Below are 17,904 nucleotides of genomic sequence, written 5' to 3'. Positions count from 1 at the left end.
TGTACAACAATAAAAATTAATAATTAGAAACAGTAAAAATATAACAAATTAACCTAAGTAGTTGGCATTAAAGATTCCAAGTGTGCCACTGCTCACCTGGGGGTGGGGGGAGGCAAGAGACAGGAGCGTTAGGCAGATGGAAACAGTTGCTTGGCCAAACGCCTGGCAGAACATCTCTGCTTTAAACAGAAGCTGCCTCCTCCCTACATGGAAATTCACTCCGGCCTGCCTCCTATAGCACCTGCAGTAAGCCTTTTGGAAGACCACCACTTCCAGTTGGGACATACTGTCAGAGCTTTGCTTTCCTAGAATTGACCCTTACAGGCCTCCTCCTGTCTGGCCTGGCACCCTGCTTCTACCACCTCTAGACCAGGGTTGGTAGTCCCCTTGGAGAAAACCACCTTCGATTCCCCCACTACTAAAAAACCTTAGAGCCAGGGTTCTTTGGGTCAAGCTCAGACTCATACCAAGTTTATCTTTCATTAAAAGGTGGCTTCTCGCAGTTGAAGCCAGTCTGTAGCGAGCACACCCGTGCAGACTGACAATGCATCTCACTCACTTCCAGGGTGTTTGGCTACTTGAATGGCCTTTTTACCAGTCTCCGTTAAGCTCTCAACTGGCAGTTAGTCAGCGCTTGGTATTGTGGTGCTCGCCTTTAAATCCAAAATGTGTGGACTTGGTTTTAAAAGTATGTGAGTGAAATCTATTTTAAGTTTCCGCAGTAAACGTAAGCAACGATTATTTTGCTCTTGATTACCTTAAAATCCCTCACCTTCTAGTCTCTCAAATGAAGGCTAAAGTTGGCCAAAATACTGTCCAGATGCTGCCCTTCCAAAATTTAGTAATCTTAGTTTTGAAACTCCACTTCCCTTTTCCGTTTACGTGAGAAAGACCCTAGTAAGGTGCTTTCCATCAGCCAGGAGCTGCCCTTTTTTCTAGAGCAGCGGTGGCTAAACTTGCTTAATGTAAGAATAAATGTCAGATGTTTGAGAGCCACAAGACATGAATGTCGGATGTTTGAGGGAAGGAGGGAAGTAAGGGAAATAGATGGGAAGGAGAGAGATGGAAAGAAAGCAGCTTTAACTTTATATTGATTTTCCATCCGCCAGCTGGCTTAGCTTGAAGAAGTGACTTCAAGCTGGTTGACGGAGTGATGGGGGCTTTGAGAGCCACATGATCTGTGTGAAAGACACACATGTGGCTCCCCAGCCACAGTTTGGCCACCCCTGCTTTAGAGGGTGTGTTCAGAACGCAACTTTAACTTGTGAAAAGGTGGGTGGGGGGGCAGGGTTACTGTTACTTGTCCTGTCTTATAATAATTTGAAGAGTGAGGAAGCGAGGCACCGGTCCCCGGAGTCGTACATTAGAATCCTTCACGCTGTATTTTTTTTTTTCTGATTTCGGTGAAAAGAAGCCGAAACAAGGGAAAACTGGCAAGCTTGATCTGTTACACACTTTCGCCATATGAATACCTGCTTTAATGGAGTGACTTAATTGGGGAGGGGGGCAGTTACCCCCAAGCCCACAGCTGCTAATCCCATCGATCACAATGTGCCTCAAAGAGGGGGACATGCTGTTCATTCTCCGGCTACATTAGCCAGTCAATAAAGCAACACAAACACATGAGCCTTTTTGCTCTTTCGTGGGCTCTAAACCCCTATTAATAGACTCGCTAATCCAGCGGGCTGTTGTTTCTTTCTCTCTTTTTTGCACACAATTAAAATGTATTAGCGGAGCCGGCACAAAAGCGTTAATGAAGAATATTTATTCGAGGGGGTCAACGAAGCCCCGATCAGCTGATCATCAAAACATTATCTGATTTGCATCTCTATAAGCTTTACGGCCGTACGAGCAGGAAATTAATTTGGACGGGAGCTTCAATGGGGGACTTCAGCCGCCCTCGCTTTCAAGCGAGCCGCACAAAGCTTTTCTCGCCGTGCCCGAAGCCATCTAGGAAATGCAACGTCCGAGACAGTTCCCTTTTTGTTTTCAGCTTCCACAAGGGAAGTATCCATATTTGTTTTTAGAAAAGGGGGGAAATTATTCCCTGATGCCCCTCCTGACGCCTTTCACCGTAGCTCTGATGCACTGAGCTGTGAAAATACCTGACTGTCACTCGTCAGTGTGACACGGGGGTGGGATAAGAAGATTCAGTGCTGCCTCCCAGGTTGTCTTATTTAGCATAGGGGAGAACAAGCCTGGGAACTTTGCAGCAAAGGTACACAAACCTCAGGTTCTCTTCTGCTCCCCTTACCTTTTGGTTGCAAACGGTCTTGCATCCGTCTGTATTGCTTCCGATGGAGGCAGCGCTACTTCTCATGGCTGGACCCCCACAGGTGCTAACGTAGTCGATCACACTGCGGATGTGTACCATAGACCATTTTTCTCACCGGGACTCGAGGCAGATTACGGAACTACTAGAAAACCCAGCAGCAGATGCTTCGCAGCTTTCTCCCCTCTCTTCCCCCCACCCCCGCCCCATGCACAGCCTCCCCAGGTCCCCCCCCCTAAAAAAAAGCATTACAAGCAATTGGCCTTCTGCAGAAGTCCTGTGAGGAAAGTAGAACAAAGTAGGTGTCAAGTGGCACCTTTAAGACCAATAAAGTTTTATTCAGAATGTAAGCTTTTATGTGTGCATGCACACTTCTTCAGATGAGGAATCAGGTACAGTGAGCAGAGCTACATACAGCTGATAGGTGGTAGTTTAGAATCCAAAATAGTACAAATTTAAAATCCAATGACAGAATAGTAAAATTAACAAATTGAGCAAACCTTTGATCTGGGCATGTTTAGCCTGGAGAGGAGGCGGCTGAGAGGTGATATGATCACCATCCAAGTACTTGAAGGGCTGTCATATAGAGGATGGTGTGGAATTGTTTTCTGTTGCCCCAGTAGGTAGGATCAGAACCAATGGGTTGAAATTAAATCAAAAGAGTTTCCAGCTCAACGTTAGGAAGATCTTCCTGACCATTACAGCGGTTCCTCAGTGGAACAGCCTTCCTCAGGAGGTGGTGGGCTCTCCTTCCTTGGAGGTTTTTAAACAGAGGCTTGATGGCTGATAGCAATGAAGATCCTGTGAACTTAGAGGGAGGTAATTTCCTGCATTTTGCAGGGGTTTGGACTCGATGACCTTGGAGGTCCCTTCCAACTCTGATTCTATGAAATCCGTTGCGCCCCTGCCATGGAAATGTCATAACATGCAAACTTCCAGCGTGGAGTTTGGCCTCGTTAGTTGATATTTGTGACGGTGACTCATGAAAGAAAATAGCTGCAGGGGCTTGTGCAAGAATTTTCCTGGGGGCCCTCTAGGTAGCTTCTACAGCCTTTTTGGCCTCTCACGCTGTGCTGTCTTCTCTCTCCTGCTATGCTCTAGCTAGGGTTTCCAGGTCTGTTTGAGATGCGGCGGTTGGGAGGGGACATTGCCCCCTGACATGCCAGTGTCACGGGAAGTGACATTGTGTGCAGTGCCTAGTCACCTGGAAAGAGACATAGGCACATAATCAGTGACACTCTGGTTTGAGGGCAAAACTCTATGGTAAAATTGACCTCAAACCATAGAGTCTTGCTGAAAAACTAGAGTGCCCCCCTTGGCATGTCCATGTCACTTCTGGGTGACTTAGACACATCATGTGATGTTGTTGGAGAGGGGGGGGGAGATTTCCTCCCACTGGCCAGCAGCAGACAGGAGCCCGCATAATCAGAGAACTCCCTGTCTCCAACTGGGAAATGGCAAGCCTAGCTCTAGCACAGGGGTGGACAAACTGAGGCTCGGGAGCCACATGTGGCTCTTTCATGCATATTGTGTGGCTCTCAGTGCCACCCCCCTCCCCGTCATTTGGCTTAGAGAAGGCATTTGTCTTTTTTAAATCACTTCCCCAAGCCAGCAGGTTGCTTGGAGAATGCATTTAAAGTTTCTTTCTTTTCCCCTCCCCCTTCCCATCTGTTTTCCTCCTTCCCTCCCTCCAACATCTGACGTTCATGTCTTTCGGCTCTCAGACATCTGATGTTTATTCTATGTGGCTGTTAGGTTAAGAAAGTTTGGCTGCCCCTGCTCAAACACAAAGCGTAAAGCCATCCTCCTTCAGCATCTGGAAGGAGCCCTTTTGTATCCATCACCTTGAGCATGCATCATCCTATCCTCCATTAATTCAGGATCACTTCCTCTGAAACCAGCTGCTACCCAGCACACCCAACCAGCTTTCCCTGGACCAGTCTGGCATTGCGGGTGAGAGCGCTGGACTCGGAACTGGGAGAACCGAGTTCGAACCCCCGCTTTGCCGTGGATGCTGGGGCCAGTCCCACGCTCTAGCCTACCTCCCGGGGTGGTTGTGTTGTCATCTTGGATCCCCATTAAGGAGAAAGGCCATATTATAAAGGAAGTAAATAAATAATAAATGCTGATTTCAGCTCTTACAGCTTGCTTTGAAAGGGCTTTCTCAGGGTCCCTGCTCAGAGTATGGATTAGGAACTAAGCATTTGGGGTTAGTTTGGGTTCACTCTGAACAGCTGGAGCCTCTCAGGAAGGATTGGCCACCAGCTAGCATTCACCCAGAAAGTCTTCTCATTACACTTGCCAGTTTTGAGTTGCAGGAAACCTGCACAGAGGGCAGGGGCCACGGCTCAGTGGTAGAGCATCTGTTTGCCACGCAGAAAGTCCCAGGTTTAATCCCCGGCATCTCCAGTTGAAAGGAAGGACTGGGGCAGCAAGTGATGAGAAAGACCTCTGCTTGAGACCCCGGAGAGCCGCTGCCAGTCTGAGCAACCAATACTAACCTTCATAGACTGAGGGTCTGACTCAGTTTGGCAGATTCATGTGTTCCCAAAACGAACATCACTAGAGCAGTTATTATATTAAGGCTTCTTTTTTGAAGTGAATCAGTTGTGTATCGTATCCCAAGCCTGAAATTATTGCAAAGCGGAAAGGGAGGTCGCAGCCTGCAGCTTTAGGAAGGTGGAAGCAAGGGCAACTAAAATTCTGTTTTAACAGATGTGCATTCTTGGCGGGCAAGTGTTGCCTTTGTCTTTTTAGGTTGCCCTTCTTGGGAACAGGTAACCCGAATATTTGGCAGAGAAGGGGATTGTTTGCTGTTCAAATAGACACTGCAGGATAGCTGCATGATGTGAGCGCAGAGGTTTAGCATTCTGTCTGTGTCTCTTTCTCTCTCTTTGGCATTGTGTTTGTGTGTGTCTGCCTGCACCTGGATGTCATGTCGACCGCTGTTGATTGACCCCAACTGGGGGCCTGGAGGATATTCAGAGAGGTGGTTGAACAGAGCCTGCCCCTGTCCTCCTGAATGGGTATTTCAAGGACAGTCTCTCATCCAAGTACTAGCCGCAATCGACCCTGCTGAGTTTCTGAGATCTGATGAGATCAGGCTTTCTTGGGCTAAGCAGGTCAGGGCAAAAATTTGGTGGTCTCTTAAGGCGCTTCATGTAACAGTTCAGGTACTTGTTGGAAGAAAAAAGGGAGAAAATTTGGGGGGGGTTGTTCAGATGCAGTTTAGTTCCCTGGCACGCTCCGAAAGGACATGGTGGCAAGTGACGGTTTGCGGCAGAGCATTTTCCAGATAAGAACCTAAGAGAAGCCATGTTGGATCAGGCCAGTGGCCCATCCAGTCCAACACTCTGTGTCACGTAGTGTCCAAAAAACCAGGTGCCATCAGGAGGTCCATCAGTAGGGCCAGGACACTAGAAGCCCTACCACTGTTGCCCCCCCAAGCACCAAGAATACAGAGCATCACTGCCCCAGACAGAGAGTTTCAACAATACGCTGTGGCTAATAGCCACTGATGGACCTCTGCTCCATATGCTTATCCAATCCCCTCTTGAAGCTGGCTATGCTTGTAGCTGCCGCCACCTCCTGTGGCAGTGAATTCCACGTGTTAATCACCCTTTGGGTGAAGAAGTACTTCCTTCTATCCGTTCTAACCCGACTGCTCAGCAGTTTCATTGAATGTCCTCGAGTTCTCGTATTGTGAGAAAGGGAGAAAAGTACTTCTTTCTCTGCCTTCTCTGTTCCATGCACAGTCTTGTCAACCTCTTATCATGTCACCCCTCAGTCGACATTTCTCCAAGTCAAAGAGCCCCAAGTGTTTTAACCTTTCCCAATTCTTAGTCCCAATCCTTGAAAACTCTCTCCCTGCTCAAACTTTTAGGCACACATCCTTCAGCAGGCTTGGCAAAGGCGTTAACCTGTCCCAGTTGATTTTTTTTTTTTTTAATGATGATTTCTCCCCTTGTTAAGTTTCGGTAGAAACAGGACCCCTGATGGTAATGAGGCCTTTGCCCATTCAAGGGGTCCCTACAGCTCTGCTGTCCTCTAGAAGGCTGATGGATTATAGAGGAGTATTGCCCAATTGCATGTCGATGTATCCAGCTTCTTAGGAGCTTGCATTATCTTTGAATTCAGCAGCGTTACATTTGCCAGAATAGAAAGCAGCATAAAAACACTTCTTGGCCGCCCCTCGTGCAAAGCATTGTGTGTTTCGACACAGCCCCTCCTAGGAGTTTGAAGGACTGATTCTGACGCCGCTTCCGACCAGTTCCTCTTGAGATGCTGCTTGCGAGATGAGTCGCCTCCCGCCGGTGTCTCGATGTTTCCGAGTGCTTTTCTAACCATGCTTGAAGAGAGGTGACCTGCACCTGAATCCATAGGATGGATTTCAGTAGCATAATGTCGGAGGCAGCCTTAAGAAAATTCCTCCTCCCACCCCGGCGTTGATCACCATCTCCTCTCTCTGGAGCTCAGGGGCAGGGGACTTTTCCTGCCTTAATGTGGCTTCTTTTATTTATTTATTTGGCTGAGATGAATCCCATGTTGCCTCAAGAGGCTTTTTGCTCGGGGGAGATAATAGCCCCCTCGGCTCTTCAGAGATCCATTTGTTGCCGTGGTGATAGGCCCTCTTCTTTTGTTGGTCCACCTCTACTTCAATAAAAAAAAAGCCCTTTCCTGTTATCAACCTGGTGGAAAATCTCTGCAAGTTCTTCAGAGCTAATCAACAGCCAGCATCATTCTTTTCATCTGATAACTATAGAGCGCGGGGCTTTGTAAGAACGGAGATGGAGTATGAATTGTATACGGCTGCGCTAATGGAACTCGCCAGGGTAGAGTTTCCAAGCTGGCACAGCGAGTGCCTGTGGGATCATAACCTTCTCCCCACAAGCCGGATGTCCCCAGATTCAAAATGCACCTTGCCTCTAAAGCTAACACGTTCAGTGTATTGGGGGTGGGGGTGGGGGCTCCTTTAAAGAAAAACTTGTGTCGTTCTGTTTGCTTTTGACTCTGGGTAATATGACAGACGTCATTTTGTGTAGCTAGATTCGAATCCAGCAGCACCAACAAGATTTTATGGGACATAAGCTTTTGAGAGTCAGATTTTATGGGATGTAAGCTTTTGAGAGCCAGTTTGGTGCAGCGGTTAAGTGTGCGGACTCTTATCTGGAAGAACTGGGTTTGATTCCCCATTCCTCCACTTGCACCTGCTGGGATGGCCTTGGGTCAACCACAGCTCTCGTAGGAGTTGTCTTTGAAAGGGCAGCTGCTGGGAGAGCTCTCTCAGCCCTACCCACCTCACAGGGTGTCTGTTGTGGGGGGAGAAGATATAGGAGATTGTGAGTCGCTCTGAGTCTCTGATTCAGGGAGAAGGGCGAGGTATAAATCTGCAATTCTTCTTCACCATCTGATTCCATCCAGGTGGGCAGCCGTGTTTGTCTGAAGCAATAGGACAAAGTAGGAGTCCAGTAGCGCCTTTAAGACCAACCAAGTTTTATTCAGAATGTTAGCTTTTGTATGCATACACACTTCATCAGACAATAGAATAGGGTATAGTGAGCAGAATTACATAAAGTTACATATAGCTGGTGGGCAGTGGTTAAGAATGCACTTGCATTAGCCGCAGCCCACAAGCTATATGTAGCTCTGCTCCCTGTACTCCATTGCCTTTTCTGAAGAAGTGTGCATGCATACAAAAGCTTACATTCTGAATAAGACTTGGTTGGTCTTAAAGGTGCTTCTGGACTCCTACTTTATTCATCTGATTGTAAGCCAAAGCTCCCTGCATCAGATATTTGATAGCAATGTTCCTTCTAAGCCATGGAGTCTTGTGAGCAGAAATTCTACTTTGTGAGCATTGAAGTTGTGAGCTGCTGCATAAAGTAGTGTGGCTGGGGTTGTTTTTCCAGAGCTAAGACAAAAATGTGTGAGCCAGAGGTCAAAAATCTGTGAGCTAGCTCACACTAACTCAGCTTAGATTGGACACCATCTGACAGAGATAGCCTTGACTCTCAAAAGCTTTTTACCCCAAAATCCTCGTCATCTGAGGCACTGCTGGATTCAAATCCAGCCGTTCTCCCGCAGACCAGCGCGGCCACCCTCTGAAATTCATTTTTGTGTGTGATTGTGCCCCCAACCCTCCTCCCTCATTGCCCTCTGCCTCTTCCAGGAACGAGATGGAAAGACACTTCTTGGAGCTCCTCCAGTTCAATATCAACGTTCCCGCCAGCGTTTACGCCAAATACTACTTTGACCTTCGCTCCTTAGCAGACGACAACAACCTGAGCTTCCTGCTCGAGCCCCTCAGCAAAGAACGAGCGCAGAAGCTGGAGGTAACAGGCCCAGGGACTCGGCGTACCGTGGGGGGGGGGGTTGTTTGCACTACAGCAGCTTCTGTCGCTAATCACATTACTTGGCAAAGCTTTGTGGCCTGCTTTCTGGAAGGGTTTTAATTTAACCTCTTAGTTGCAGGAAGCCTCGCGGGAAAGGTGGTGCTCTCTGAGGGAAGGTCTGCCCACCAAGCCCAGGTGCCCGATCCCAGGGAGCACGATGGTACATGTTGAGAGCTTGGATAAGGATTTGATGAATGGGGGGAGGGCGTCACCTTCAGGGTCGTAGTTCAGATGGAATTCACAGCAAGGCAAGGTGGGGAAGGAAGGAGGGCTGGAGCTGGGCCTCGGGGAGGGAGTGCCTGGAGCACTCTAACAAGGGGAGGGCAGTGTAGTTCATACAACATAAGGCGCAATCCAATATAGCTCAATATAATTCATACTACTGAACAGCATAGTAAAGGTAAATGAATAGCCGGCATGGACAATTTTGTGGAATTGTTCTTTGTTGAGACCAGTGTTCCCTCTAAGCTGCAGAGTCTTGTGAGCAAAAATTCTACTTTGTGAGCTACCGGCATTAAAGTTGTGAGCTGCTGCATCAATGAGTGTGCTCTGGAGTCAATTTTCCTGAGCTAAGACAAGAATGTGTGAGCTAGAGGCTAAAAATCTGTGAGCTAGCTCACACTAACTCAGCTTAGAGGGAACACTGGTTGATACGTGCAATTTCTGAAGCCAGAAGACCTTCATAAGCGGATGAGAATTCCCTGGACAGTGTTTTAAGTCTTCAGTGTTGGTTCTGTCTTGAGTGGATTTCTTTACTGTGCTGTTGAGTATTATGGACTATATTGAACTGTATTGGCCTGGATCATTACGCTGTACCAACTATATTGCATGTGCGGCTTGTAAAGCTTTAATACAGTGGGATGTTGTTTGTTTATGGGAGAGTCTTCTTGTGCTCTCATTAGTCTGAGGGAAGGAGGAGGGGAAGGAGCAGCCCACCCACTGAGATTGGGGGACTTCCCCAGGAGTGCTGCTTGCTGCAGCAGAATCCTAACATCATGGATGGCCGGTGGGGAGGGGAGGGTGACAGGGCTGGTTGCTGCCCACCTGTGGCACCCCTGGACGCTCACTTGGGTGCACCAAGAGGACCCAGTTGCAGCCTTCTCAAACCATTGGCTTCAAAGGACTCGCAAGGGTGCATTTTCACCCGGCACCGGACTGCATAACTCAGCTCCATCATACATCTCAGCCGCTTCCGATTCTTTAAGTGCAGCAAACCTTTAGTGGCTGTCTTCAGGGAGGTACTTCTGGCTTCCAGCTTCCAAGAGCAAAGGGTTAACCAGTTATGCGCAGTGTTCCCTCTAAGCTGAGTTAGCATGAGCTAGTTTACAGATTTTTAGCCTCCAGCTCACGCATTTTTGTCTTAGCAAAGGAAAAATGGTCCCAGAGCACAATAATTTATGCAGTAGCTCACAGCTTTAGTGCCAGGAGCTCACAAAGTAGAATTTTTGTTCACAAGATTCTGCAGCTTAGAGGGAACATTGGTTGTGGGTAGTCAGCGGGAGCTCTTCTCTCTTCCCTTTTATTTAGTGGCCACTGGCAGACAAATGCGCTCTGGCTTGGGCCATTTCTCACGTTAACCCCTCACACAGTGTGAACCCCATGGTCAAGAAACTAAAGCATAGTGCAGGTTTTCAAAAAAAGGGGGAGGGGGAGAAAAATAATCCCATGCAAGAAGGGTAACCAAAGAGTTTGGGACAACAAAAAAAAGATTAAAATATAACTATGAATGGCGCAGAGTGGTGAAGCTGCAGTACTGCAGTCTGAGCTCTCTGCTTGCGACCTGAGTTCGATCCCGACGGAAGCTGGGTTCAGGTAGCTGACTTGAGGTTGACTCAGCCTTCCTTCCTTCCTTCCGAGGTCGGTAAAATGAGTCCCCAGCTTGCTGGGGGGGAAAGTGTAGATGATTGGGGAAGGCAGTGGCAAACCACCCCGTAAAAAGTCTGCCGTGAAAAGTCATGATACAAGGTAACTTCAGAGTCAGAAAGGGCTGGTGCTTGCACAGGGGGCTACCTTTTTTTTATGAATGTAGGACAAATGTTCAAACCACCGGTATTTAATTTAATAATGCACATAGAGATACTAAAGTATTGTTTAAAACAACAGTCATGGTTCAGCAATAAATACCTAATCCCAATATCAAAACAAATACCAGTTTGCAAAAATACAGGTTTAAAAGTACAAACTGGCTGCATACACAAAAGCCTTAGCGCAAGTTTTCCTTTCGTGTAAGTTTTCCACCAGCCATGATGACGCATAGTTCATACGTCAGTGACTTGCGAACTCATGCGACCGCACAAGACACAGTCTTGCCGTGGGGAGAATGAGGCAATCTATTCAGGCCAATGAGAGTTAGATATCCTCATGTATACTTCTACACAATAAAAGTTATTTGCACTGTTAACTCCAGTCTTCGCTTTCTGTTTGGCTCAATGTGCCACTCGTGATGTTTCAAGCGCTGTTAACATGCCCTGCTGTTTAATCTGCACGGGCAACCGGGATGTTTTCGTCAATCAAAAAGCAGGAACCAAAAATTAGGCTGGAAAGGGTATTTGGGCAGAGGGCTCCGGAGGAAGGTGTGGCCTGCTTGGCCCTAACTTCTCTGCTCTCCCAGGCGCACCTGAGCAGAGCGAGGGACCTGCAGGCATGTCTAAACTAAGATGTTGGGTTGGACATCAAGCCAACCAGGCGTTCCAAGAAAAGGCAAGGGAATGCTGCAGTTGCAGTTTGGCAATTCAGTTTTGCTTGGCCATGTGCTCCTTAAAGGGGCAACTACCCCTGGCGCAGAGTGGTAAAGCTGCAGTACTGCAGTCTGAGCTCTCTGCTCACGACCTGAGTTCGATCCCAGCGGAAGCTGGGTTCAGGTAGCCAGCTCCAGGTTGACTCAGCCTTTCCATCCATCCGAGGTTGGTAAAATGAGTACCCAGCTTGCTGGGGGTGGAGCGTAGATGACTGGGGAAGGCAATGGCAAACCACCCCGTAAAAAAGGCTGCTGGGAAAATGTCCTGATGCGATGTCCCCCCAGAGTCGGAAACGACTGGTGCTTGCACAGGGGACCTTTCCTTTACCTTTTTAAACAAAGAACTGCAGCTTCACTGACGTGCAAGAATAGGCGTTCAGAGTGAGTTGAGTCTAACAGGAGGACGCCTCTCCTCTCGGCTGCTCGGGTTACCAGTTCTCTCCTGGCCACTGGGGAGGTGGCTTGCCAGATCCAGGTTGGGCAACTTCTTGAGATTTGGGGGTGGAGCCTGGGGAGGACGGGGACCTCAGCGGGGTACGATGCCACAGAGCCCACCCTCCAAAGCTGCCATTTCCTCCAAGGGAACTGATCTCTGCAGTCTGGAAAAGGGGCTGTAATTGGAGGGGGGTCAGACCCCCAGGTCCCTGCTGGAGGCCAGCATCCCGATATGGGCATTCATGGGAAACAGCCTGAGGGTAATTCAGTAGGATAGTTTTTTTTTTAAAAAATCAGACTGGAAATAAGCCTGTATATGTATGTGTGTGTGTGTATATATATATATATATAACTGTTCAGTTCAATTAAAAGACACGCCCTCTCGATTCTTTCCTTTCTTTCTTGAGAGCCAGTTTGGTGTAGTGGTTAAGTGTGTGGACTCTTATCTGGGAGAACCGGGTTTGATTCCCTACTCCTCCACTTGTACCTGCTGGAATGGGCTTGGGTTAGCCATAGCTCTGGCAGAGGTTGTCCTTGAAAGGGCAGCTCCTGCAAGAGCTCTCTCAGCCCCACTCACCTCACAGGGTGTCTGTTGTGGGCGGGGTGGGAGGGAAGGTAAAGGAGATTGTGACCGCTCTGAGATTCAGAGTATAGATTGGGATATAAATCCGATATCATCATTATGGAAACCTCTGCAGAACCGCCTGAAGTGGGCTTAAGGCTGCCAGATCCAGGTTAGGAAACACCTGGAGATTTGGGAGGTGGGGCCTGAGGAGGACAGGGCCCTCAGCAGGGTACAAGACTACAGAGTCCACCCTCCGAAGCATCCCTTTTCGGGAGAACTGCTCGACGTAGTCTGGAGATGAGCTGTAATTCCCAGGGATCCTGGAGTTCAGCACCCCCAGATGGTGCTCTCCAGAGAACATCTTTGCCTCCCCCATCAAAATTCTAAAAGCTGGTAGACTTGCCTACTATCATTAAGATTAACATACACCTTGTTTTGTTTTTAATGTTAATCAGCGGGGGTGGAATTCCAGCAGGAGCTCCTTTGCATATCAGGCCACACACTCTGATGTAGCCAATCCGCCAAGAGCTTACAGTAGGCTCTGTAATAAGAACCCTGTAAGCTCCTGGAGGATTGGCTACATCATGGGGCGTGGCCTAATATGCAAAGGAGCTCCTGTTAGAATTCCACCCCTGTTAATCAGGTAAGCCAATGAGAAGCTAAGTGGGTACTGACTACCCTTGTAAATCCTCCTCTTCCCAGTTCTTTTGCCAGTCAAACCATGCTCCTGGCCACCACTGGGGAAGTTTCACTGTTTTAACAAGGAAAGCTGCGTTTGGGCCCTTCCGGGGTGCATCCATTGATTCTGTCCGCATGTGGTTGTTCCAGGCGATCTCCCGGCTGTGCGAGGACAAATACAAGGACTTGTCGAAAGCTGCTATGAGGCGATCTTTCAGCGCCGATAACTTAGTCGGGATTCGCCGTTCTAACGCCATCCTTTCCTGAGAGACGGGAACGCTGTGACGAGCCGGCGTATTCCTCCGGACTGGGAACACCGCAGCCGCTGCCGCCGTCAGTCCGCGAGCAGGCCGTGAAGGGTGTCTTCCAGCCAGGGGGGGCAGGGGCGAGCGAATGCAGCCCGGGAGGCCCCAGAGCCAGAGGAGCGTGGGGGGAAGAAAAGATGGGACCTCCTCAAACCGGCACCCCCCTTTGAAACTCCAGAGGTGCAGAAACTTTTTGAAGATTTTTTTTTCTGTGTCCTCTTCTTCTCCTCCCCCTCCCCCCTCTGACGCACAGATGTTTGCTTACTGTGTAGGCCTATAGCTGTGAACTACGTGAGGTTTGTTTGTTTTTTTTAAAGAAAAAAAAATAATGACTAGTTTTAAATTTTAGGATTTTGAACATTAACACGACTCTCTAGTCGCAACGCTCTTCCCCTTGGGTTGCCCAGGACCCCGCTGCTGTGGCCGCCTTTTGGAGACAGGGGGCAGCGTGAATGGCTGGGACTCCCAGGATGCAGTATGACGCCAGTCTGGAGCCAATAACGGTAGCGCTGAGGACAACCGAAGGCCCTCTCTCCTGCCAGCCTCTGCCGCATACCTGCTACGCCAGTGCTTTAAGACCAAGAGGGTGCCAAGCAGGGGTGGAATTCTAGCAGATTAAGCCACACACCCTGATGTAGCCATTCCTCCAAGAGCTTACAAAAAAGAGCCATGTAAGCTCTTGGAGGATTGGCTACAGCAGGGGTGTGTGGCCTAATATGCAAAGGAGCTCCTGCTAGAATTCCATCCCTGGTGCCGAGTAGCAGGCGGCGTTCCCTGGGTGAAGTGCAGTCTCTTGACTGGAGATCTTCAAGGGATTCGGAAGCGTTTGGGGCAGGAGTAGAGGAATGGCATTCTGGTGGTTTGCTAGCATGGGCGGGGGGCGGGGGGTTGAGGAGGGAACCAACAACCAACGGGTCAGGGTCCATTTCTTGTCAGCTATGGTGCTTCTCTTGTTCTCCTACTTGCTGTCAAGCCCCGGGGGAGATGCAGTCCATTGCACACTACTTTGCCTGAAACGCTGAACTAGATTTCTGTCGAATGCTTGGCTCAAACAAATGTCGGCCACGGACAGACAACTTAAGGCTGCGCTGCTGAAATTTTCACTACAATAAACTGGTGTAGGAGAGCAGGCCTGCTTTGATTCCCCTTCGTGCCCCCCCTCCCCCCCCCCAAAAAAAAAAGGTTTTCACAAGGCCTTAAACTGGAAACCGTGTTGAGGGTTCTTGACTTCTTGGGGGGGGGAGGGGAGGAAAAACAGTGATCTTCCACAATTGCTTTCAAAACAGTCAAAAAATGTAGTAATTCAATGCCACTCACTCTGGAAGCCAACCTTGAAAGCCGGCTTACCTCCTAAATGTAGTTTGCCGGTTCAGAACAGCAATTGATGCTAAGTAAAAAAAACCCCAAACTTCCGACGCCTAAAACTGAGCAGCGCTTTGCCTCTGGGTCAGAACACTCCAGCCACATGTCCTTTTGGAAACCTCCCCCATCCGTCAGGGGTCCCACCGACTCTTGTACAGCCCCCCCCCCCCTTTTCGGTCGGGTGCCTTTGAGTTCCACGGAATCCCACGCCCCAGTCGCTCAGGGGGTGTCCTCTGGCACACTGACTGTTGGTCTCACGCAGTATTTCACTCGGCCGGCTCCAGGCGGGCAGTTTACGGTCTGCGGCTTCAGGTATTGATCACAAAATTTGAATTTTGAAACAAAACGCTACATCTTCGGGTGACTGTTCCCTTTCTCATGTTTGTATTAAAAAAAAGAGAGAAGCTAATAATAAACTCTATTTTAATTAAGACCAGGTATCAGCAGCATACTTTTTTGTGTTTTCTCTGTCTGAAGGTACCTTCTCTCACCCCCACCCCCACCCAGTTTAAGCCATGGGATCAACTCCCAAGTACTTCTTCACCCAAAGGGTGATTAACTCATGGAATTCTCTGCCACAGGAGGTGGTGGCAGCTACAGGCATAGCCAGCTTCAAGACGGGATCGGATAAGCATATGGAGCAGAGGTCCATCAGTGGCTATTAGCCACAAGGTATAGATGGAACTCTTTGTCTGGGACAGTGATGCTCTGTGTTCTTGGTACTTGTGGGGGGGACAACAGTGGGAGGGTTTTTAGTGTCCTGGCCCACTGGTGGACCTCCTGATGGCATCTGGGTTTTTTGGCCACTGTGTGACACAGAGTGTTGGACTGGATGAGCCATTGGCCTGATCCAACATGGCTTCTCTTATGTTCTCAGCTTTGGCAAAGCCCGGCTGCCTTAGATTTCCTGCTCTTTCCAGTAGGGCACGCAGAAGATCCCTGAACTAGCTCCATTAAGGTATAGGCGAGGGGTGGCCAAACTTGCTTTAACGTAAGAGCCACGTAGAATAAACGTCAGATGTTTGAGAGCCGGAAGGAAGGCAAAGAGATGGGGGAGGTGGAGTCGGAAAGAAAGCAACTTCAGCTTTAAAGGCCAGGCGACAGGGTGGAGAAGTGAGTTAAAGACAGAAACACCTTCTCCAAGCTAGCTGACGGGGTGGGGGGGAGCTTTGGTAGCCACACAATAAGTGTAAAAGAGCCACATGTCGCTCCCAAGCCGTATTTTGGCCACCCCTCAGTACAGGCTTTCAAGAGTCAATGTGGCTACACCACATCATGACCATTGTCTTGGAGGGAACTAATATTGTAATGAGTATCATTTGCCAGTTTTTTTAAGTTTCTGCCACGCTTTGCTTCCTAGATCTGATGAGATCAGGCTTGCCTGGGCTGCCGGGGTCAGGGAACACCCTGAAGATCACGGCAGTCTCTTAAGATGCTACTGCGCTTGAATCTCAAAAGCTCTATTGCAGATTAACATCGTTACCATTGTGGGGAGGGACTGTGGCTCTTGGACATATATTGTGTGGCTCTTGAAACCTCCACTGGCCTGCTGGGAGAAGGCATTTCTCTCTTTAATTCACTTCTTTAAGACAAGCCGGTTGGCTTGGAGAATGCATTTAAAGTTGCTTTCTTTCCACCTCTCCCTCCCCCCATTTATTTGCCTTCCTGTCTTGCGGCTCACCAACATCTGATGTTCATATCTTGCAGCTCTCACACATCGGACATTTCTTCTATGTGGCTCTTACATTAAGCAAGTTTGGCCACCCCTGTTCTAGACAAACCTTCACGGAGGTCTTCGTGCTAGTGACAAGTTGCTGACCTGGGTCAGGGGTGGCCAGACTGGCTTAATGTAAGAGCCACATAGAATAAATGTCAGATGTTGGAGAGCCACAGGACAGGAAGGAAGGAAGATGGGAGGTGGAAAGAAAGCAACTTTAAATGCATTCTCCAAGCTGGCTTGACTTGGAGAAGTGATTTAAAGAGACAAATGCCTTTTCCAAGCTGCCCAGTAGGATCGTGGGGGCTTAGAGAGCCACACAATATGTGTGAAAGAGCCACAGTTTGGCCACCCCTGTTCTGGGTTGTTCTGCAATGCATTCGGGGAAGGGGGGGGGGGTGAAGCACTTTCAGAGGGCAGTTGTGTTGGTTTCTTATTGGTCTCCGCCATGCGGCTGGACTCAAATTTAACCGGTTAGAATGCTGTAGAAAAGAGTCCAGTATCTGAGGAAGTGAGCAGTGACTATCGAAAGCTTGTACCCTGCTACAAATTGTGTTAGACTTTCAGGTGCCCCTGGTCTCTTGTTCTTTTTTATTGCTACAGACAGATGAACATGACTACCCATCTTGATAAGAATGCAAGTTCGGGTCCTTCAACATGCAAGGGTTTCGGTAGCGTCTGCTGATTGCTTGCATCCAGTGAGCGGTCACCAGATCACCTGGGCCTGAGTGACATTTTAGGCGAGCGTATTAGGGTTCTATGGGAGGGTGAGCAGGATGGGGACCAATTGAGGAAGTGGGAGAGAAGGGAATGGCTGCCCTCTTGACCTTCTCCACAGTTCACAGATCTTTCACCCAGCAGTTCGATACTTGTAAGACTTGTCCATTCTCCTCAAACTGGTGGCCAGCGCTGCATTGGCGAAGAGAGGTGGATATCCCGAGAGGGGTGTATGCACAAAGAGCTGTCCTATCACATCTGTCTCATGTTGACCCTGTCGGGCAGGGGTGTCAATCGTGGCCTGGGGGATGAATTAGGTCCCTGGAGGGCTCCTATCAGGCCCCCCGAGCAATTTGCTGTCATCTGCTTCCTTCTCCCTCTCTTGCTTCCTTCTGCACCACAGCTTGCCTAGCCAGGCTTGCTCAATCGCACAGGAGCTACAGAATAAATCCTCTATTTTCTCCCTTGACTGAAGCTCCTCCTGGGGGGGGGGGGTAAAATCTTGCTTTGCCTGGATCTCTGTTGCAAAGCAGAGCTACTGAGCCAAGCCTCTCTTCCTTCTATTGGCTGAGGATCCCCTCCTGCTTCCCTGGGGAAGGAAGGAAAGAGCCAGAGTTTCCTTTGCCCAGCTCCCTGATTCCTATGGGAGAGATACCAAGAAAGCACCTTTAAGACCAACAAGTGCTAATGTTTTAAGCATGTTTTATGTTTTTTAAAAAAGCTT

At 48.9% G+C, this 17,904-nt stretch overlaps 1 protein-coding gene across 1 annotated transcript in view; it reads left to right on the top strand.

Moving 5' to 3' along the window:
• The window catches only part of CCNYL1 (cyclin Y like 1), a 52,139-nt gene extending 36,960 nt beyond the window's left edge, over window positions 1–15,179 (top strand). Inside the window, exons 9-10 of the mRNA XM_060257249.1 lie at window positions 8,442–8,604; window positions 13,230–15,179. Of these exons, the coding sequence (XP_060113232.1) occupies window positions 8,442–8,604; window positions 13,230–13,346 (280 nt within the window). The 3' untranslated portion in view covers window positions 13,347–15,179. The remainder of the gene's footprint in view (window positions 1–8,441; window positions 8,605–13,229) is intronic.
• The last annotated feature ends 2,725 nt before the right edge of the window (window positions 15,180–17,904 follow it).

This window comes from Heteronotia binoei, chromosome 16, assembly GCF_032191835.1.
Source record: "Heteronotia binoei isolate CCM8104 ecotype False Entrance Well chromosome 16, APGP_CSIRO_Hbin_v1, whole genome shotgun sequence".
In the NCBI taxonomy this organism is placed as follows: domain Eukaryota; kingdom Metazoa; phylum Chordata; class Lepidosauria; order Squamata; family Gekkonidae; genus Heteronotia; species Heteronotia binoei.
This window is presented reverse-complemented; position numbering and strand designations above follow the sequence as displayed.